Source organism: Watersipora subatra, chromosome 2 (assembly GCF_963576615.1).
Source record: "Watersipora subatra chromosome 2, tzWatSuba1.1, whole genome shotgun sequence".
In the NCBI taxonomy this organism is placed as follows: Eukaryota; Metazoa; Bryozoa; class Gymnolaemata; order Cheilostomatida; family Watersiporidae; genus Watersipora; species Watersipora subatra.
This window is the reverse complement of record NC_088709.1, coordinates 32,515,147-32,539,383: the sequence shown is the minus strand read 5'-3', so window position 1 is coordinate 32,539,383 and position 24,237 is coordinate 32,515,147. Positions and strand designations below refer to the sequence as shown.

The 24,237-nt window shown below is 36.5% G+C and overlaps 1 protein-coding gene across 1 annotated transcript; it reads right to left on the bottom strand.

Annotated features, from left to right (window-relative positions):
* Positions 1-5,213: 5,213 nt before the first annotated feature.
* LOC137387488 (armadillo repeat-containing protein 1-like) lies at positions 5,214-21,027 on the bottom strand. Its single transcript, XM_068073925.1, has 7 exons — positions 20,707-21,027; positions 19,913-20,079; positions 17,753-17,866; positions 12,645-12,747; positions 11,024-11,140; positions 8,773-8,937; positions 5,214-5,745 (listed from the first exon to the last, which is right to left on the bottom strand). Exons 1-7 carry the CDS (start codon positions 20,779-20,781, stop codon positions 5,641-5,643), a joined length of 846 nt encoding a protein of 281 aa, XP_067930026.1. The 5' UTR covers positions 20,782-21,027; the 3' UTR covers positions 5,214-5,640.
* Positions 21,028-24,237: the final 3,210 nt, after the last annotated feature.

Below are 24,237 nucleotides of genomic sequence, written 5' to 3'. Positions count from 1 at the left end.
TTAATTGTTGTTGAGAAATTGTGTCTAGCATTTCACTGGCACCTTTTAGTTTACGTTCATGCAAACTTCTTACAACTTTGAGCCAATGCTGAACACGTGTGTGCCGCGAGGTTCTTTCAATCATGTCTTAAACTGCACTGATATACATGTACATTTTTTCAAATAGAGTTTCCAAGTATATCTTAAACCATGACAAAAGGGAAAAAATGTGTAATAGTAAAAACCTGGAAAATATGTTATAGAAAAATATAACACCATAACAAACACAAAATGTGTTATGGTGTTTGTTTGGCAAACACCATAACACATTTTTTTCAAAAGCCTAATATAAACACAAAATTCAATTTTGGATTAAATCAGGTGAAACTGGAAGAGATACAATTTGCTTGAGATGGTAAAAAATGCAGATGTAAGAATTAATCTTAAAAAAATATACCCAAAACAATATTAGTACTTTCATTTAAGCAAAAGCTACATTTGTTTTATGCTAGTGAGAAGAAATTGCTGCATTTCAGATTAGCAATTCCAACATGTTTTGTTTTCTACCTAAACTCATAATGACTTGAAACTCTTGTGATCATTTTGATATTTAGAACAAACTAGTAGAAATTAATTTTCAATATTGTTTGCAGGTGAATTCATTCAACAATATGATACTTCAGGGTTTTGCATTTGTTGTTTTCTAGGCATGATCTACCTTCATCTATATATAATAAATCTCAAAGTCTCTGTATCTGCGTGTAGTTCAGTTTGTCCAGTTATAGCTATTAAAATATTGGAATGAAGAATCCGTTTCGCACAATATTTGATGGCAGAACCTTTCATTCACTAGGCCTTACCAATTTAGCTGCATGAGATTGATGGACTCTTTGAGCGTTATATGTCGCTATGTGGGTGAAGATACGCTACTGCCTTCCGTTACGGTGCACAATACTTTTCATGTCTGCTCTCCGGTGAGAGTAAGTAGTTAGCTCTTATTAGTAAGCTTACTCAATTTAGCCATTAGCAATGTGTCAGACTAATGGCAAGTGGCAGGCTACAACGTTACCTCTCATTGCTTATAAGCTAGTTTTCAATACCCGTGCAATGCTAGGCATTCCGCTAGTACTTAATACATTAGTTGAAAGCCTCGCCATGTTGGTTGACCACATTTTACAATATTCTGACCTATACTTTGTGTCAAACCAATGTGATGGAGTGTTTTATGTAAGAATTAGTATGAGATGTGAGTTCTTTAAATTAACCTTGATATACCAAAATTGCTATACCAACCTTGCTATGCCAACCTTGCTATACCGACCTAGCTATACTGACCTTGATATACCGACATTGCTATACCAACCTGCCTATACCGATTTTGCTATACTGACCTTGCTATACTGCCCTAGCTAAACTAACCTGACTATACTGACTTTGCTATGCTGCTTTAGCATGCTTGCTACACTGCTATGACCTTGCTACAATGCTTTACCGGCCTTGCTTTACGCTCTATGATATTAAAAACAGAAGATGAGGTTGATCATGTCTTGTCATTTATTATGAAGTTAATTGTACATATTCTTTGCAATACAACCATCTTTAACCTACGACTGAGGGAAGCTTCCACTTAGATATAGGTGGGATAGTGGGAAGACCCCATTTGGATATGGGTGGAATTGTGGGTAGACCCCATTTCGATATTGGTGGGATTGTGGGAAGACCCCATTTTGATATAGGTGGGATTGTGGGAAGGTTCCATTTGGATGGTGGGGGAATTGTGGGAAGGTTCCATTTGGATGGTGGAGGAATAGTAGGCAACTTCCATTGAGAAGGTGGAGGAATCGTCGGTAAGTTCCATTCAGATGGAGGAGGAATGTACCACCAGGGATGATTTGTAACTTCTATAACAAACAATAGATGAAAGTATCGAACAATTTGATTTGATAAAGCACTCGCATAAATGTAAAAAGTCTTAAATATAAAAATTCAAACTGAAACAAAGATTAAGTACATGTATCAAAAAAGTGATGTGAATACATCGCACAAGTAAATACTTATACTGAAAATGATTGAGTTACCATAAAACCTCTAATTGAACGCCATAGCGCTCTATTTTGCAACCCTTCCCCCATAGTGATGGTCAAATAAAAGTGGCGTTCCAGTAGAGGTTTTAAGGTAGTTATTTCTTATATGTCACCAAAATTGTTCATTTATGTGATATGTTGAGAAACATTCATTTTAAAATTTGTGTTGTTAGTTTGAGTTATTTGATTGACTCAGTTCTATATTATTATATTTGATAGATTTGATAGAATTTCGATACTTGTGAGTTAGATTCAACTTCAGTACGAAACCACTAAATTTGACAAGGGAAAAGTTACTTGATTTGCATAATCTGACAGACACAGATCCAACAATTCAATGGGTTCATATGACTTACCAACGTCAGTTGAGTTACCAAAAGCTGGTGCTGCTTCGCAGGAAACGGCGGCAAGCAAAAAAATGAGAGCTATCAAACCAGCCATAGTGACAAGTGTGGCATCACTGTCTGATGGTGAAAATTACACTACAAAAGACACCGTGTGAGGACACAGGTGTGTTGACAGTGTCTAGTATTGAGATGCTGTGTATGTCATGTGATTGAGGGCATACTTTATTAAACCATTATTCAGCAATTGAAACTCAGCGGGTTATCAATAGTTTAGACAAGATAATCATACAGTAAATAAACGGCGCTGCCATCACCAAGTTTTTTTAGTTAAACAATCAGATATTAAAAACACTTGAAATATGTGGATAAAAAGTCCTGGAAAAACTGGCTTCCTTTTTAATGAACAAGCTAATGAATACAGTCTTTACTACAATAAGTTTCATATCCGCTCGGCTGTCTGAAGCTGTCGGAAAAAGCTGTTATGTGCAGGAATTTACAGTAACTTGGATATTCGGCTCATCAGCCCGGCACACTATCAACTACACCATATTAGTTCTTACTAGTTTTTGACCATCTCAAGACATGACAGCTACATGTTAGTTACATGATGATCTCTCAAGATGTACCAGACTGCCAGGGTATTACTATTATATAGAGACAGCAGTATCTGAATATGTCATTCTCAAAGAACAATAATTGTAAGGAACAGGTTGGTGTGTCTATTTATAAAATACCACCTTTGGTGATGTAGCTAGAATTTTTGTTGGATAGTGTTGATTCTAATATCTGCTTGACAATACAAAATTTATTTCCATATATGTATCATGAGTGATAATATAAAATGGGCCTGGATAGTTCAGCCATATTTTGGCTGTTAATATTTTAATATTACATATCACTTCAAATATTGAAAAAAAAATGATTGCCCTTTTGACAGTCCATCTTTTTTGTGCGGAATAAAATTATCAAGTTTCCATACAGTGATAGTGTAATGACACCTGGGTGTGCTAGTGGCAAAGTGCTACACCGGGCGACAAGAAGATCATGTTTCCCTAGGGCGCTACTGCAGTGCGATGGTTGTTCGAAGCCTTATGTCAGGTATGTCTGAATGTGAAGCACAGGAAAGCAAGGCCTCCACACACACACCCCACACACACACACACCACACACACAAACACGCACGCACGCACACACACACACACAAGTGTGACGTCATTGTTGGCTTAGGCAGTGTTCATGGCACAAAAGATGGCTCATCGCAAGAGTGCTTCACTTCCAAACACGTCTTCATGATGGCATTGCAGCGCCACATGGGGTGTGTCACTACTCTACCACTCAATAGAAACTTAGTACATATCGTAAGAGAACCAAGTAGCATTTTCTGTCTATTACTCACTCCCCATTATATTGGTTTCGTTCGACTACTTGAATTACCCCCGAGGTTTTTTTTTAAGACGGCAAAAGACTTGTGCCAATAATTTTTCACCTTTTATGAATTCGTTATTTTTGTATTGCAGTGGTAAAGCTTGTTGTAAATATGTTGTTCAATTGTAGATTTCACGGTTTCGATGTTGATTCGATACAACAGCATTGAGTCATCTCCAAATCAATGATTTAATCTTACCTTTTAACACTCGCAAGCTTTGAACCTAGAGTAAACCGCTATACATACAATAGAACCTCGGTTCTCGAACGCTTCGGTTCTCGACAAAAAATCTGAGATTTGTTTGTCTCGGATATCGACCATAAATTTGGTTCTCGACCAAATCGGAACATGCGCATTTGAATAAAACGTTTGGAACAGCTCCGAAAATGGCATGTTTATACGTTTAACAACGTTGTTATGAGCCACTTTCGGAAGGTTCTCAAAAAAGGGAGAAGTCTCGCGTCATTAATTCTTTACAAAAAGGAGCCATCTGAGAGGACATCGCCTCTACTGAAGAGATTTTCTAGGTACACAACTCCTCCAGTCGAGTTACCCTAAATTGTTTTGAAGGAGGATTCTTCTTGAATGATGTGAAGTAAATGTGCCACTGCTGTTTCTATTTTCTTTTTCACACGATTTTTGATGTAACTGATCTGTTGCATTTTTTGCTGCTTCATTATCAATTTCTGGAATTTTTGGTATTGTATCGTAACCTTTAATGTTTGCGATGTTTTACGAAAAAACCATACAAAATGTTTACTGTTGTTTTCTATTTTCATCATCATAGATCAAAAACCTCTTATCAAAGTTATTTATTGTATGCAGTATACAGTACAGTTTATGGTGCAAAATGTTAAAAAAGCTTTACTGAAGTAGAATCGACTTGGAACAGATTAAAACTTACATAATTATATTAATTCTAATGGAAAAACCTGTTTCGGATCTTGAACAACTCGGTTTTCGACCAACCTTCTGGAATGGATTCTGCTCGGGAACGAATATTCCAGTTTTACAAAACGATGTTATGAGACCGGTATTGCGATTATAATGTAGCTTACTAAAATGGATGGTGTTTTCTTCTAAAATCTTATGCAAACGATTATGACAACTGTTTAAAATAAAAACATTCAATTCAAGTAGGCAACCTTTGGCAGGTGGCTCTGATAACCAGTATTAGTCAACAATCATCTAGGCTTATCGTTTGGAATCAAGATATGCCACCAAAGCAGCCTCCATAGATCTGTTCTTGAACTGCAGACACCTACATTTAATAATCCGAATGTATAATCAAACCCGCAAGAAAACCCTATCAAATATCACGTTTAACAAACCAACAAGATCACACGGACAAGTATTCTTGCATGAAAAAGAGATGAATAAGAAATTGAAACAGTGCTTTTTATTAATTGCAAATGTTAAATTTACACCGATCAATATGTTAACATGATGATTTCATGCTATATTTCTGATTATATACATAACAAATGAATACATTGGAAAAGAGAGAATAACTTGGACCTAGCATAAAAGTTTAACATAATGCGTTTCACAAACATACATAACATTCAATATAAGACTTGGTGACAATGGCCTCCAAATGTTGCATACACAGTGGTTTTAGAGCACCCCCTACTCTAGTTGCTACATCATAGGAATCAAGGCTTAAATTAAGCATTCCGTGTTCAACGCAACACCATGAGACAGATGACTATCTAATGCTATAAATTTATACAATTTATACATTTGGTGAAGCAACATTGAGCATCCCAGAGAAATATAAAATATTCTGTGCATGAAGATGGAGTCACCAATAAAAGGATTTTGCGAGAAAGCTAGCAGCTGCTCCAAGCCAGCCAGCGCCTCCCTCCTCCTCCTTTGCACCAAACCGTTTTATTGCCCTGTCATCGATCTAGAATAACAGTCAATAACTAACAATATATCATCTCGAAAACATGGTTTTGTGTTATCGATTGAGTGATTGAGCGAGTGATTGAATACCCGAACAAATTAAAAGCAAAGATAAAAACTTAATGTTTCAATGTACTGTTGCTTCACTCTTCAGCCTTTGTCACTGTGCATACAAAAGTCAGCATTTGCTAATGAAATAATTATACATAGAGTAGGTTACTAATATCCATAGAGTACGTTACTAACATCCAAAGAGATGTTAATATATCCATGGAGTATGTTAATAATATCCATAGAGTATGTTACTAATATCCACAGAGATGTTACTAATATCATTGGAGTATGTTACTAATATCCATAGAGTACGTTGCTAATATCCATAGAGTATGTTAATATATCCATGGAGTATATTAATAATATACATAGAGTATGTTCCTAATATCCACAGAGATGTTACTAACATCCATAGAGTATGTTACTAACATCCTTAGAGTACGTTACTAATATCCATAAAATATGTTACTATCATCTATAGAGTACGTTACTAACATCCATTGAGTATGTAATAATATCCATAGAGTATATAATAATATCCATAGATATGTTACCAATATCCATAGAGTATGTTAATAATATCATATCCATAGATTATGATACTAACATAAAGGTGGTAAAAGTAACATATGACAGATCACTAAATCAATATGCACATTCTAACTACAGCAATACTAATATTACACATTTAATTTACTATCCGCTTCAGCAAAGTGAAACACAGACAATATGTTTGCTTTATAGCGACGTCTTTAGTGCCTCCTCACAGAAAATGAGATTCAGTGGTAGCACAGTCATACTACGACATACAAGTGCCCAGGCATACAAGAAAATCGAGAAACGAGCAAAATTTCGAGCAAGTTACCACCTTGAGATACGAGAAACATTCGAGATAGAAGCATGCGAGCCGGTTCTCTATGGCCATTAAATAGCCTCAAACACAGCCTTAAAATAGCCTTAAACACAGCATCGCATTGTCTTTCTCATTGTATCAGTAAGTGGAAGGTTCTAAAGAGGTAGGCTAAAAGTCATAGTGTATCAGTAAGTGGAAGGTTCTAAAGAGGTAGGCTAAAAGTCATAGTGTATCAGTAAGTGGAAGGTTCTAAAGAGGTAGGCTAAAAGTCATAGTGTATCAGTAAGTGGAAGGTTCTAAAGAGGTAGGCTAAAAGTCATAGTGTATCAGTAAGTGGAAGGTTCTAAAGAGGCTAAAAGTCAGTGACAGCGAGTCAAAAAGTGCCAAACCAGAAACATAAATTGAAAAATGAAATAACAAATTGAGACGGTGGCGAGTAGCGTTAAGTACAAGATCAAAAATTAGCTGTAAGTGTGTGTTTAGTAGGTTAAATTCATTCAACTTCAAAGTTTATGTTACGTTACGTGGCATCACAAAAGTCTAGTGTATCGAATGCGTTGCTGTTAAGTCTTTCTCCCACACCGTGTCTCGAAGGTAAGAACTCCATACAGTACTGTACATAGCATTGTTACGTTTATTACAGATCATAATCACCAAATAGGTAAGTGTTTCGCTTTGTGAACTTACGTACTGAACTATCACAGTTAAAAAAGCACTTTCATCGTAATAGCCCGTTTTAGGTGGTTTTTATAGTATGGGAACGAATTAATTTGTATTTAGTTATTTTATTGAGGAAGTATTGCATTGAGATAGGAGCACATTGACATCCGAGCTCAGTCCCAGAATGCATAGCTCGTATGTCAAGGTATGACTGTACTTCAAATGCTCGACTTCATGATGAAATACTGCGATTGAAATCTTGAAGAATAGACCGAGCTAGGATAGCAACTAGTATGAGTATAGGCCAGTGCTATCTTACTCATGCCAAGGTTAAACTCAATAAACCAATCAATCATATTCGAAGATATTAGCATTATGCAAAAATTTTGTTAGACTATAAAAATAAAAACCATCTATTGTCATAGGAGTAAAATATCAGTACAATTGCTTGTTCTTTCAATTTTAAAGTTCCATTGAAATAGAAGTTGCTTTCTTATCCAGCCTACTACTTGCACAGTTTGATTAAAGGTAATTTTAGCATGGTGTTCAGGATATTGGAGAGCTAAAGGTAACACGGGTAATAAGAAGATATGAAGAGATGAGAAGGCTCAAAGCTGGTGCGGAAGATGTATGATAAGGAGAGAATAGAGCACAGATGATAAACTAAAAGCTGCAACAAAAGATCCATAAAGGGCAAAAATCTTTCAATAATTTCAACACAAATCCTTTGAAGAATCTCAGTTTGCCATCAACCTTACATGGTACCAAGGGAGACAAACACTAAAATACTGTACTGTGTACTACATATCAGCATCAACATATTTACCTTTTGAACCTTAAAGGCCAGAACTCCGGCATTCACATGGCTTTGTTTACAAAAGCTGTTTCTAAGTAACAGCTAAATAAACCAATTAAATTAATTCTTGCACAGGATGTTAGACCAGAAATTTCACTTCAATTTGTAACAGTTTTCAAATATTTGTAACTACTTCCTTCGTTATAATAAGAAATTTTATTAGAGCGATATCGCGAAATTATCGATACAACCCATTCGTTAGTAGGTCATAAATGACTGTGATGCAATTAAAGAATTTTATGATGCTAACTATAATTTTCCAGTATATTTTGAGTCATGAAAGGATGATGAACATGTGCTCAATGGATAGGATACTACGGTAAATGTTTTTAAGAGTTTTTAAAATCATACAAACTTTTATAGTTTTAGCCCGAACCATGGTGAAGCACTGTTTTTTTCTGTTTGATGACATTTGCTGTGGGGTGCCCGACTTTTTTTACTAGGGTTTTACCAAATATCATTGTATTATGAGCGAATTTAGATATATTAATTAAAATTTTAAAAATTCGGATTGTTGGACAAATTGCCCAGGATTACTGACACACATTGACAAGAACGACCATGGTTCAAAGGGTTAAGGTTTTCGTTCATTATTATTATTATACCTTCACGGGACTGTCATTATCCGAAAGGTATGCAGGTAGAGTAGTGTTCTCTTTATCATCTGACACTGCCTCATGCAAATCAATGAGTGCCTCCTCTCCGGTCTCTGAGCGCACCACCTGTCTTGCTATCATTGTATTACTTTCATGTATGGCTGTTGCCAACACCTAGAAATGCCCAAAGTGATTAAATGCTGATACTGTATTACATGACAACTGCAATAAAACAAGTAGGGCCTAAATTATAAATTCCAAGTCATCACTGTAATGAAATCAAACTACTTCTGTACTCGTTACAACCTTAGACTACCACATTATATGCTTGCAAAAACTTGGCTCAACACCCATGTGGGCAGACATCAGACTCAAAATTGGGATAAACTTACACAAATTTTCAGTAGCTTTTATCAGAAAGTATCAGTATTTTTTACCATTTACGATTATTTATGATGTTTGAGGTGATCTGACTGCCAGGATGTTTAAAGATGGAACTCCAATAAAACTTGATCACAGTTAAAATGTTCTGAAGAAAAATATGTGCAAAGCAACATCACTAGCTGATATCGTCACTATAGCTGATATCGCCGCTATAGCTGATATCGTTGCTATAGCTGATATCGTTGCTATAGCTGATATCGTTGCTATAGCTGATATCGTTGCTATAGCTGATATCATTGCTATAGCTGATATCGTTGCTATAGCTGATATCAGCTATAGTGTTGAAGTTGCAACATTACGCACCTCTATTCTCTACTTTTTGAGGTTTAGCAGAAAAGCTCCAAAAGTGTGTCCCATAATTAGAGGAAGTCATTATCAGTGATAGTCCATGGATTGTGATAGACATGAATCAGTGATAGACTATGGATAACCATCTTAAAACTGGTTTTGATCATAGCCTTAGAGTATATTATGGAAAGGCTGGCTAGAGTCAGCTGTTAACCACTGGTTACATTAAGTACTACGTTACTTATTGTGCCAAGTTTTGGAGCAACTGGATACAGTCTAAGACAGCTCTGAGAAGCCTCCAACAAGCAAACACCAAAAAGCTGCACTTTCAGCAAGTAGCAGAGCCCAGTCAATTTAGTCAGAGGGAGCAAGCTGGTAGGACATCAATGACCGATGGGAGAAAACCCATAAAAAACTCTTCCAATTCATAGCGAAACCTAGCACTGAGCTCACTGCACGCCAACAGACCTCTATTCACAGAGCTGAACTGTAAACTGGAAACTATAGCACACAAGAAGTTTTGTCATTTTTGCTTCAGCTTTTGGAAATCATCCAAATATTGTTATTTTTGACCACTTTCCAGAGACTATTCAGTTCCCTAAAAGCATTGGTGTTTGATATCGTTACAAGATCACAGCCTCCAAAGATTTCTGAGCCTTGTACCTCAACATTACTTTTATTGAATACTACCACAGGACTTACTATTGAACACTACCACTGGACTTACTATTGAACCGTAGAAGACTAATAAACAAAAATCAGGCAATTCTGAAGAACTAGATATTGTGGCGGAAGCCAGCCCAGGAATGATAGCCAGACCAATCCGCTGGACTAGCCGAGACTCGTCAGGCCAGGTGGACATGTCCTTCAGATATGCTGCCAGCCTGATACGTGATGTGTAAAGCAGCCAAGTGGAACACTCGGCGACGGAGCCCACCAGATGAGGAAGACATCAATGTTTGTCCCTCCAAGATCAAGCACAATAGCAGCGCCTTTGATCATATTCATGCGTGTATTTTGTATACACTGTGTATTTTGTACGTGTGTATTGTGAATAAAGCCTAAAATCCGGCCAGTATGGCGACTTGGCCTTGCTGGAATCTAGCCACTTTCCTATGGCAACCAGCTCTTGTGAAGTTCAACAATAGCAAGTAGTCGTAGCATTGATTTATATCATATCAAAGCATTGGTCATGACAATTTATAAATAAAATAAACATATTTACGCAAAATACAAAGGTGAATATGATCAAAGACAACTCTTTGCAACTATAGACGTCATTCATAATCACACTTTTGCTTGATCTGAGCGTTTCAAATGCGATCAAGTTCCGCTGATTTTAATCTTGAATCATCCTGGCAGCCAGATCACCTCATACGACATAAACCATTGCAAATGATAGAAAAACTCCAACAATTTCTGATCAAATCTATTGAAACTTTGTGTAAGCTCATCTTTAAACTGCACAGATCTATAGCCTGAGATCTATAGCCTGAGTTCTCTGTAAAACAAATGTAAGCTTCAGTACCTGTGACGATAACTCTGGTCGAACTCTGATGATGGACCTGTGCTTGGCAAGGTCAAATGTTATGCTGACAACACCTTTTACAGTGAGTAGCCTAGCTCTGCAGATCTCCATGTCACTCTACAATTCCCAACATGTTTAACTAAAACATTCCCAGCCTAGACTGACAACTCATAACGGCGATAAAATCATCATAACTTACTGGCCGAGGTTAAACTATTCATAACATCCCGACTTCATTAGTTATTTGTGGCATTTATAAACCTACACTACTATTGCAATGAATGACTCGCTAGATACCACCACTAGATTTATTAGTAAGGTAACTCCAAAATTCATTGATCCATTAACCCAAACAGAGGATTCAAATACATTACTTGTACCTTAAGTCCTCATGCTCAAGCCGTGTGGCTTGTGCTCACAAACATATGACTCACGAAAGAAAAAATAATCCTCCAACAAACCGCCTGCGGTATCTAGCCGCCCTTACCAACAAGCCGCATATGCCCACAGACCGCGGCTAACGACTGAGGTTTTGTCATCCTTGACCCCTTCAGGAGCGAGAGTGTTGAGACGGGTTTCGCTATACCACCGTCCTCTTGAATAAGAAAACAGGCTACATCAGTACATGTGAAAAGAATTTTCTTTTACTTCCAAGTTCGAATTAAAATTCCTGAACCCTTGCATCAAGAACTTACTTGCCATGTCCCAGCTAGATTTTTATCTGCTTGGATTTCAGCAGGTATTAACACGCTCCCAACAGCTTGTCTCTCACTCGTGCGTCACGAATTCATATCGAATTAGAGCGATAAATTATTTTTTAGTCTAAAGTATTCCATAAACATGACCTTGAAAATAAATGAGGTCACTAAAACCTCGTACATAAATGTGTATCATGAATGCGATTCTATGGTTATAGCGCGGAACTGAGCAGAGACCGCATTTATCGAGAAGCCGCCCTGAGCCCCACGTAAGTTTTAAAAACTTGGCTTTAGCCGGGGTCTGTGACCTTGAACCAGAAGCCGCGCCCAACGACAAGCCACGCGGCTTGAGCATAAGGACTTAGGGTAATGCACATAAGAATACTTCAACCATCACAGCTGATAACCAAAAGGATAATGAAATATAAGCCATTTTATAAATGGATTAAAGCCTGGATTACACATGCTGAGTACTGACTATCAAGACACACGGATGTTATACATTAATAATCTTTACTATAATAAAAGCGACGTTTGTCCATCTGCCGGAAACAACGCTAAGAACATTAGCAAAAACAAAAAAGAATGCACCACATGAGAATCAAACATGCATATTCGGATTTCTAGTCACGCATGCTACCATCTGCACCACTAAACTACCTTTCCATTCCACATCTAAGAATAATTGTGTACATACTTATTACACATGACAATCTATAATGGCGCACAGGACTACCAGGGTACTAGTAAATAGTAATACAGAATTACTGCTCACACAAATATGAGCTAACGATAAAGATGATGGGACCAGACAATATAAAGATCTCTACAGACATGCCTCAGGGTTCTACATAACAGCGATAAGCGGTAGACAGACATATAGTCCAGCGATGAATCTGTAGGTGGAAAGGAAAAACACAAACCTTGTCATGTAGCCCATCTATATGAAGGGTTATAGTCTTAAACCTGCCCGCGTTCAGAAAGGGTTTGTTGAAAGACTTGGTGCTCTTCAAACTGCTCGTAGTGCTGCAAGAGAAAACTAATGAAGAGATTACGGTTGAAGTGTAAATGACCTTGACATTGCCTAGAGGTGCCCGATTGGTGGGTGTGTAGGTTAGTCCTTTTAAAACAGTCATGTAAACTGTCCTTTTTGTTAATTATACAGTTTACACAATTTTTTAACATTTTATTACGAAGCTTGGTTAGAAATTGTTCTCCAACCGAGGTATTCATATTTTAGCTATTTATAACCAGTTTTTATCAGTCAGCATGCTGTCACTGACACTGCCGAGAGCTGTAATTGATGGGGTTAAATCTTTACTTGCAGCAATCTTTGCTGCAAGTAAAGATTCTTTGCTTGCAGCAAAGCATCTTTGCTAATGAAAAGGATGAATTATTAGCTAAAACATCACTCTGTATGAATCTTTCCTGTCAAATGTCTAACCTTTTACTTGCTAGTAGTACTAGAATGAGCCGCTCATAAACTTACTGGTAACATAGCAAGTTACCTGAACCGGGGGAAGGGCAGCAGGTTTCCCCCAAATATAAAGATAACATATAAGATAAAACCTGATAATATTGGCAAGTGAAACACAGTTACTGAGGCTTGAACTTGAAAGAAAAGAAACAAAACTAAGAATTTAGCTTATAAATAACATACAATTAACACATTTACTTACATCATAGCTGTGCGATTTATCGGCATGTAGATGTTAATGATGATGATGAACTCTTTATTGATAAAATGCCATATCAACATGGCCATGTAAATAAATGCTAGGTTTATATCGATGTGGTGTAGTACAAGTTCATTTAAAATATGCCGCTTTTCCTGGCACCTCCCATACGGCGACCTTTCATTCAACTCGAACATTAAAGCTAATTGATAGGTCAGCATTACAACAAACCCACAAACACGCATCTGCTGCCTGGCAAGTCTGCTGCCTGGCAAGTCTGCTGCCTGGCAAGTCTGCTGCCTGGCAAGTCTGCTGCCTGGCAAGTCTGCTGATTTGCATGTCTCAACTGCTTGGTTTGCAACAACCAACCACACAAAAATAGACATAATGTGATAGAAAACAAGACTACTTCCTTTGTAAAAAACCTAAAACTTAAATTAAAATCCGAACGAACCATAAGCTATCGAGAGACATCTTTCCTCAATATCATCACACTGTGATGCATTGAACAACACAAACAGAATGTACCAAGAAACAGAAGATATAACCAATACAACTAACGACTAGCGTTTCCTGATATGCCAGCTAACCCGAGCAAATGGTTATGAATGGTCATGAACTCCATAAGATTTTCAAGAGAAATATCATTAAAATAGGAATGGTAACATATCTCCTGGGAGAAAAAATGACGTACGTATAGCGTTGTACCTATTATAAATACAACTTCCATGACATATTAGTTCGCCGTGATATATTGTCAGATGTGCCAACTAAACAGAGAATAGGTTGCTGAGCATTTGTTCATAAATAGTTAAAACCGATCAAATGGCGCGGGTGCTATAGCGTCGGTCTACCAATCTGAATGTCACGAGCTGGAGTATCATCGAAAGTTATCTTTCAAATCCTAACCTTGACCCCTGTGTACAGATAGACGATGAACAGGTAGAGACAGCTCTTTTTAAAGTAAAAATATATTTTTGTTTTGCTTTATTGTAGAATAGTTTTACTTTGCAGAATAGACTTTGCTGTCTAAAAAACATACAAATTATTGTACATGGACGTCAAAGATGTTTACTCCCATCAACTTGTTGTAAAATTACTGCAATCATGGTCTATAAAACCGGTGAGATTGATCAGCAAAAAGGAGAGAAGTTGTTGATGCAAGCTATAATTCTGCAGTTACGGTACAGCCCACAAATTAAAAAGGTTATGTCAAGTTAATCCTTTTTGTATGCCAAAGTGGCGAGTTTGGAAAGATCTTGGAACGGAATAGGCAATTTACTTGTATTTTACAGTTCTTATAATATACAACGTTCTTGGAACGGATTATTTATGTTGTAGAAGCGCCTACTGTATACATACAAAAGTCAACTCTCATTGGCAATGGGATTTATCTCTCTTGCCGGCTCTGAGCTGCACTGATCAGGCTTCATTAGCCGAAACAGTCTTGTCTGTAGCATATATATATATATATATTTGAAAAAATATTAAGAAGAAAGTGAACTTTTAGTAATTGCGCTATAAATTTGTTTCGTGCGATGCACTCATCAGACGCGGTTGTACTAAAATCTTTTAGTACAACAGATTTTAGTAGTACGGATTTTAGTACAACCGCGTCTGATGAGTGCATCACACGAAACAAATTCCACTGTGACGTTCCACTTATACATATTTTATAATTTAGCTCTGATTTATCATTGAGCACTCTGTAACGAATTGTGCAGCATTTACTTCATGTATGTATATATATGTATATATATACAGTAATACTTCAACTTACGAGTGCTCCAACGTACGAGAAACTTGAGATATGAGCCAGCTTTTAAGCAAGTTTTAGCACTAACATACGAGCCATGTTTGAGATACGAGCACTTGAGTCAGTTGCCAAGTATGCCGGAGGTTTTATGAGAACAGCATCACTCTGTATTTTTTAACTGCTCAGGTTATATTTTTGTACCGTGTTTTTTTTGTGCGCGATTTTCAGTGCAGAATTATGTGAATTAAAAGTACTGTGCGTAGACCGAAAGTTTGCCAGTAAAATGAAAGATAATGCAAAGAAAAGGCAAATGATAACAATTGATATTAAACGGAAAATTATTGAAAAATATGCGAAATGTGTGTGCGTGATTGAGCTAGCTCAGTAATATGACCGAAATACATCCACAATTATCAAACAAGGATTATATTCAGGGCAATGAGTTCGCAAAAGGACTAACCATAGTTTCTAAATGGCGCAGCGATCTTCATGACCGCTGATGGAGAGACAGCTCAGGCATTGGATAAAAGATAAACAATTGGCCGGTAACAGCGTAACTGAAACGATGCTATGCGAAAAGGCCGGTGCTATCTATCAAAACTATAAAAATAGACATTCGGACAAGTTGGCTAGTGGTCGTGCATTAACCCTTTGTGACGACACCTGTGTTCGTCCTAATCGCAACATGTTGAAAGGGCGACAGAGGCAAACGTCCTTAGAAAGGTTTATCTTAAAACGGCCGGCTAGTCGTGAAAGCGAAACAAAGGAAAAATTAGCTAACCGACGAGAAACTTCAAACTATGAACGCCGAAGAAATTTTAATTACGAAAAAAATGAAAATGAAAATAAAAATGAAAGTTTGCTTTTAGGTTTGCTTCTAAGTTTGTCTTTTAAGACTTTGATAAAATCCCAATTTATCAAAGTCAACTGTTGTAATGAAGGATAACTTATATCTCCCTCTCTGGCAAATGCTAGCGTTAGCTGCTATTGTATGTATTTAATTTTACATTTAAATTAATCACATTTCCTTGCATTATTTTTTATTTGTTGCTTTTTGAAAGCATGTGGTAAGTTAGGACAATAACCAACATGTTCTTTCTATTCCAATATCTTGTTTTGAGTGTTTTATTTGCATTTTTAGAGTATGGAAACCAATCAATATATATTTAATTGTTCTATATATAAATAAATTGCACCAACATGCGAGTAAATTGACATACGAGCTCAGTCTCGGAACGCATTAAGCTCGTAAGTCGAAGTATGACTGTATATGTATATATATATATATATGTATGTATATATATGTATATATATACATTATGTATATATATATATATATGTACAGGATTTGTATATATATACAGCACTTATATATATATACAGTATAAATATACAGTGTATATACAGTCAAACATGGATAACTCGCCCACGGATAGCTCGAACACATGGTTAATTCGAACGGTTTCTTTGGTCCGTTCCCACGTAATGATAAATTGCTATATATAACTCGAACTCAACACTGTTAATTCGAACTGTTTTTTGCCCAACGGCTACCGAAACGGTTGTTATCGCTTTAGAAAATCACTTTATTCAAAGCCATAGAGCTAAACCTCATCTTTTCGTAATTCATAATCGTCGTTATTACCACCATCGGCAAAATATTTTTGTCAACGACTTTTCTAAAGGTTTGGTGAAATTTGGTTTATACTGCTATACGATGAATAGCACGGGCTAGCGGGGTCACGCGTGCAAGGATTTTCGCCACGCACATACAAAACAATAATCGCATGTTGTTTTTGTTTTGTATGTGCGTGGCGAAAATCCTTGAGTGCGTGGCGTAACCCAGCTAGCCCGTGATGAATAGTTTTCCGACGTTGATTCCATGTTGAATCAACGTTGGAATATTGAATGTTTAAAACGTCTTAAAAATTGTTGTAATTAAACGTATACGTTGTCTTAGCTACAAAACACTATTCATCGTTTGACCTAAACACAGAATACGTGTGTACATTCAATAAGTATCTATTAAAAAAGCGTGAGTGATATAGAATGAACGTAAAACCTCGTAAAACTTCTAATTGAACTGCCTCGGAGTGTTGCTCTTAACGAATCCCAGGTAAAGTAAGGTAATCTTTGCATAAACTTCAAGAAAAAACGGCAAAATTGATCGTGGGTAAACCCCCAAAAGAAAAAAATGTCTTTTCTTTTGAGCATTTCAACAACGATCAAGTTTTGCCAATGTCAATCTGAAAAACGTCCTGGCAATAACATCACCTCAAACAATGAACCAATCTCAAGTGATAGAAAAATCTCTATAATTTTTGATAAAAACGTTTTAAACTTTACATTAGAAGCATTTAATTCGAAACAAGCCATTTGTGCTTTTGATTTATATTATAGTTTGTATATGTACATGTATCTACTAATAAATAAGTAAATACATGGACTTGTGACAGTGCTCTGATAACTTGAACGCTCTGATAATTCGAACACTTTTGCTCGGTCCCATGAAGTTCGAGTTATCCATGTTTGACTGTATATACATAGTCAACAGAAACTTTCAAGTTATTGACACTTTTCAATTATCAGTCAATCTTACTTGGAGTTGTAGTTCCTTGTCTTCAACTGCTGCGCATGTTGTACAGGTTCCTCAGAATGGAGGCGAGAGATGAGCTGAGAAGACAACTCCCTAATGTGATCTAGTGGGTTGGAACTACAACAGCAAACAAATAAGCCAACACATCACGCTTGTTAGAGACGAATGACCGCAGTTCATCCCTGTATGGCTCTGATCATACACAATATCATTTACAATAACATATATTGTACCAGAGATGGATTGCTAGGTAGAAATGGGCATAAAGACATTTCCATCTAACTATTTCTCATTCATGCCGTCATCATAGATAGGATCATGAATACAGAAGTGGTACTCATATGTCAAGAACCAACCTTCCTAGAGGCAATCTAAACAATTTATAGAAGCCACAATTTTGTATGCTGTGTGATAAAAGAGAATGCCTGCAGAAGACAAACACCATGATACAAATATGGCAAAAACTGATTAATCTGAAAGAGTAGTAACCAAAAATGTTTGAAATAGTATTTTTATTATACTAGTATTAACATAGTAATATTCACAATAATAATAGCCATTTTAACATATCAGTTATTCAACTAGGTTTTAGCATGGTTTAATATAACCAAGTTGAACCTACGTAAATAAATACATTCAATTTCGAAATATTCATTTTGCTTAAAATGAAATGATCTATTTTTGAAGTATTTGATTAAAAACAGCGATGAAGCTTGATTATAGATAAAATAAAGAAATGAGAAGAAAAACAATAATTTTGAATTACAATTATGTTTGTTTGCTTTCGCTATAAATTTGAGACAAACCATATTACATAAAACTTTACCCACAAAAATATATATGAAAGCCAACCATACTTTATAATAAATATGAACTCATGCAATATGTGAGAAGTTGAATAGTAAAAAACAATATTATTTTTATTCAGCTGAAAAAAAGGGATTTTAGTATTAAAAAGCTGAAAAGAAACCAGGTGACACTCTTATTTGACATTCATTAATACTTGATGTTTATTCAGAGTTAATCAACTGTCGACAACTCCTAATTTAACACACTGACAGAATAATCAAACTTCAACAATAGGAAGTAGCTCATCAAAAATTTGACGGAATTTGGGAAGTTATAAACTAGAATTAAAAAAACCACCAACAGGACTGATTTTACACCTGCTGCACCAGGACATAATGAGAGTCGCTACAAATTCATGCAACTATATAATAGAACTAAGAGGAATAAGTAACACAAGTTCATGTCTGAAGAAACTCTATAAGGTAGACACGTCTACAATGTACAAGTAGTCTGCTCCGTGAATACTCTGTTCACATTATAGGGATTTTACGTTATAAAGTATTACATGTAAATTAACTAATTCATTTTAAAGTCTATGACCTTATAATGAATCAAGTAATTTACCATACTCACCTCTTTGGCCTTTTAAAATAGGAAAAAACTAATCATGCCAATTTACATCAATTTTTCTAAACAGGAAAAAATTTTTTTTTTTTCTGCAAAGTAAAAAGAATAAAAAATATTTTTTTTCTAATATAAAAACAAAAAAATATCTTGTGAGAATAAAAGCGATGTCTTTATATCCGCCATCTATCCGCCAGCTAGGTTAGAGGTTATGATAAAAGATAGCTCTCAACGAGACTCCAACTCATGACATTCAGCTTGGTATATCGACACTCTAACACCTGCACCAATAGATAGCCTTCAAGTATTTCTGGATAACTGCGCAGTCACTTATTTTTTGTGCTTTGTCGACACAGCTGACCATCTCTCAGACTACTCAGAACTAGACAGCCATGGCACTAGTTTATATATACTCCTATATGTCATTTACTCTCCCAAGTTCGGCAAGAAATGCTATTTTTAAGGCTACCTACAAGATGCTCGTTATTCAAATAATATTTGAGAACTTGCACCGACTTGACACTATGTTATATGAGACTTCTTACATAGTTCAAAGTGTATATTTTATATAAATTATTTACGTTATGTGGAATTCTTTTATGAAGTACGAAGCGGAAACATTGCATAAATTCTCTATGCAATGCAGAAATTACGTTATAGGAGTGTCTACTGTATACCTAAACTACTACATGTGTGATAGTTTACAGGAAGTGATGTCATGACTCTTTTAAAATAGTGTAAATAACTTACTCTTTGGCAAGAATATGAAGCTGGTCAAGCATACCTAGCGATTCCCTCAAGAATTGTCTGTTCTCTACGGGAGCTGACAATGACATGAGTAGTTGGAGGGCCTCAATAACAACCTTCATGTCAGTGTTGGATAAGATGAGTACGAGGCCTCCTATTATTGTCTCATCCTGTCCAAGAATCCAAGGAAGGTGTTACAGGGCAAGAAAAACTTTACGCATTTAAAAAACGGTTCGTTGAACAAAATTTAGTTGATGTACTCACAGTATTTATTGAGGTTTTTCGCCAGCTTGTAGACCAAGAAATATACACAGATTTGGCTAGATATACATTTTACAGGATTAATGCTGTACACGTACGATTAACGCTGTACACATACTTTTAACGCTGTACACGTACTATTAACGCTGTACACGTACTATTAACACTATGCACGTACGATTAACGCTGTATACGTACTTTTAACGCCGTTAACGTACTATTAACGCTGTACGCGTACTATTAACGCCGTACACGTACTATTAACGCTGTATACGTACTATTAACGCCGTACGTGTACTATTAACGCTGTACATGTACTATTAACCCCTGTGTGGGTCTGTATATTATTGATTTCACTAACACGAATTGCTATACAAAATAAATGAAACTAAGTCCTTCATATATGGAGACAAATATTCTCTCAAGTTTACATCAAATGTCAAAAGATTTGCATGCTATAGTGATTGAAAGTTAAGGTCTAACTGTGCTACCCCCTTCCCCATTCCATAAAATGCCATATCAATACTTCAGCCAACCTTAGCTATGAGCTTCTTTTTCACTGGATCCTTGATAGCTCTGCGCAGCTGGTCCAGTCCATCGGCTGAGAGCATATTTCCTCACTCAGGCATATAAACTGCACAACTAAAATTGATAAACCGCACAGAAATGGCTGCAAGGCTTAAAACATGTCTAATTGTATCGCTTGTGCTCCCAGCTTTACTATAATAAGAGTCGCGTTCATCCGTCTATTGACTCTATTCAAAGCCAAAGTTGGATGTCGGGTCAAAACGATTACATCATACAATATTCAAACTCGTGACATTGAGCGTAGCTACTGGACCAACACTGAACCAATAGGCTGCCTTAACGGATTTTGGAATAATTGTGCAAACAATTATTACACCTGATCATCTCTCGTGGCCAAAAAAGAATAGTAGAAAATGCACCGCTTTCAGTTTTTCTCAATATTTAACAAATTGCAAATCTATCTATCTATCTATCTCTGTAAAATATTTCAAGTGGCCGCTAGGCCTGTAGAAATAAAATGGTGCATTAGGCATAAAAATAAGATCACAAATAAGCATAGACTTATTTATCTAAGTCTGAAGGATAAAAGTATAAGATCGCTTGGTCTAGATATAAGAGAATCAGATGTTAAAATTTCATCGCACGGTTAAAAAAAGAGTGTTTCATTGCACTTGTATTGATTGTGTGTCTGATATTGGAGCCTCGAGTAAAATAGGATGAGTTCTTAATTACAAATCTATTAAAATCGACCATTAGGTCCTGGCTTAAAATTTTTTGCAGTGTGCTTTCGTCCTTGATGCGTCTTCTCTCTGCAAGTGTTTGCCATCCCATTTTCACCATTTCTGATGATATACTATCAAATTTTCTTAAATTGTTGGCCCACCTAAAAGCTTTTCGGTTAATGGATTCTAAATCTTGTATACTATAATCAAAATGTGGACTCCAGATTTCCGAAGCGTACTCTAGCAGTGGACGACACACACTATAGTATGCTGTCCTTTTGACATTAGGAGATGTTTTCTTAAGGGTCCGCATAAGCATAAAAAGAGTGCCGTTAGCCTTACGTATGATGCGATTTATGTGTTCATTAAAATTGAGGGTGCTAGAAACAAGTATACCCAAGTATAAAAAGGATTGCGAGGATATAAGAGATGTACCGCAATAGTTGTATATATGTGAAAATCTAACTGGTTCCACAGATGTAGATGTGCATTTATTAGCATTAAATCTCAACTGCCACGACTCAGCCCATGCAGCCACTCTGCACAGTTGGTCCTGTAGCAGAAGGCTGTCGGACGCACATTCTATTGGTCTAAAAAGTATGGCATCATCCGCAAATAAACGTATGGATGTCTTTGGACAGTTCAGAGACTCTGGAAGGTCATTGATATATAAAAGAAAAAGCAAGGGTCCAAGCACCGACCCCTGGGGCACACCTGATGTTACCTGGGTAGGTGGAGATGTTTTACCGTTAACTATGACACAGAATGTGCGGTCCAGGAGCCAGTGCTGGATCCAAGTCACTACATTTGCATTTAGGCCATAACTTCCAAGTTTGTGGATCAATTTGTCATGCGAAACTGTATCAAACGCTTTACTAAAATCCAAAACAAGTACATCCACTTGAGTGTTAAGATTATTAAAATTTGCCAAGTCTGATATGGTGTGTATAAGTTGAGATTCACAGCTGTGCTTTTTTCTAAAACCATGCTGTGTTTCACTTAGGATGTTATTCTGATCGAGATAATCTCTTATGTTATGAGCAATAATATGTTCTATTACCTTAGATGATACGCTAGTGAGTGATATTGGCCTATAGTTAAGTGGGGCCTTCTTGTCACCTTTCTTGAATACAGGGACTACATTGGCATGTTTCCAATCAAGTGGCACACACCCTGTGTTGAGGGAGTGTTTAAAAATCAGCGTTAAAATGGGAGCAATGTCAACAGCCAAAAACTTGAGCAAGGCAGGACTAAGGTTGTCTGGGCCCATACCCTTACGATGGTTAAGATTATTAAGAAGGGCCAAAACTCCCTCTTCACTGACAGCAATGTCCATTTGGGGTACATGTTCTGCACTAGATTGAGTGAATGATACTTGTGGGACGTGTCCATCGTCTACAGTAAATACGGACTTAAAATTGTTAGCAAAACTTATGGCCATATCGTTGTCATTCACACAGTTATGTAATTGCATAATGTTTGAACAGTTTCCCCCTTTTGAAGATTTAGATATAAGCTGGAAAAGAGGTTTGGAATCGCCATTCTTAAGGCTTTCAGTAATATGGGACTCTAAAAATTTATTATAATCTCTTTTAATAAGGCGTTTAGATAGATTACCAATGGACTTTAGTTGTTCTAAATTGTGGCTAGTAGGGTAAGCTTTATAGGTATGAAAAAACCTTCTCTTTTTTCGGCAAACTGTTTTGGCTTCCCTTGACAACCAGAATTTTTTACCTTTGGGTTTACGTACTGGGATGCATGAGTTAGCTATGTTTAAAATAGTGTACTTGAATGTGTTCCATAAAAAATCTGTCGTATTTGAAGCTTCAATAAACTGGAGATGTTTGTAAAGGTGGGCTGTCTGTTCGCTTATGTCAGACATCCGAGCCTTACCAAAGTCAAAAAGAGTTTTAGTAGTGCGAGAAACTGGGGGATCAACCTGTGGAAAAAAACTAAAAAATTCAAAGCACAGTGCTGTGTGATCCGACATTCCAACATCAGCGTTTTTAAAAATAGGGCAGGGATCAAAATTTGTAAAAATAAGATCAAGTGTGTTGCCTTTAGAGTGGGTAGGGAAGTTTACACGCTGCGAAAAGTTATTTTTCAAAACAAAAGATAAAAAGCTCTTAGCAAGTCCACGACCCCCTGGAGAGACGGCCGGCGTGTCAAGGGTCCACTGGATTTCAGGAAAGTTAAAATCTCCAAGTAAGACAAAATTGCTGACCAGGCTGTCCTCAAAAAAATCAAAAAGTGCACTCATCTTAGCTGAGCTCGGAGGACGGTAGTAAGTTACTACACAAACGCAAATGTTACTCTTTCTTTTGAAAACAGATGTGATTTAGATAGTTTGTTACAAGAAATGTCTCTATATAACAGAGCTGCTTGTTATACTGTCTGTCTGCTTTCTCAAAGATCCTGACTAGGTTTACTGGCTCACTAGATATACTAGTGTTGTTTGTAGAAGAAAACTTCACAGCAATTTTATGTTCTAGGAATTTGAGGGTTTCTCTTACATTAACCTAAAGGTATCTGAACCTAAAACAAATGATAGTCTATGCTACCACCTGAAGTTTTATGATCGTAATTAAACTACGTATTTCTACTAAACATTTATATGCTTTTGACACTTTGCTAACACTGAAAGCTTTTTACACCGTATGGAGACTCTGCACCTACTGCGATGTAAAAATTGAATGAATAAAAAATGTCTTATTTACGATAACTGTTTTTAAAAACCTGATAATAAAAATGCATCTCATTTATTTTTTGAACACGAATGCAATGATTTTTATTCTATTTTACGGTATTATATAATAA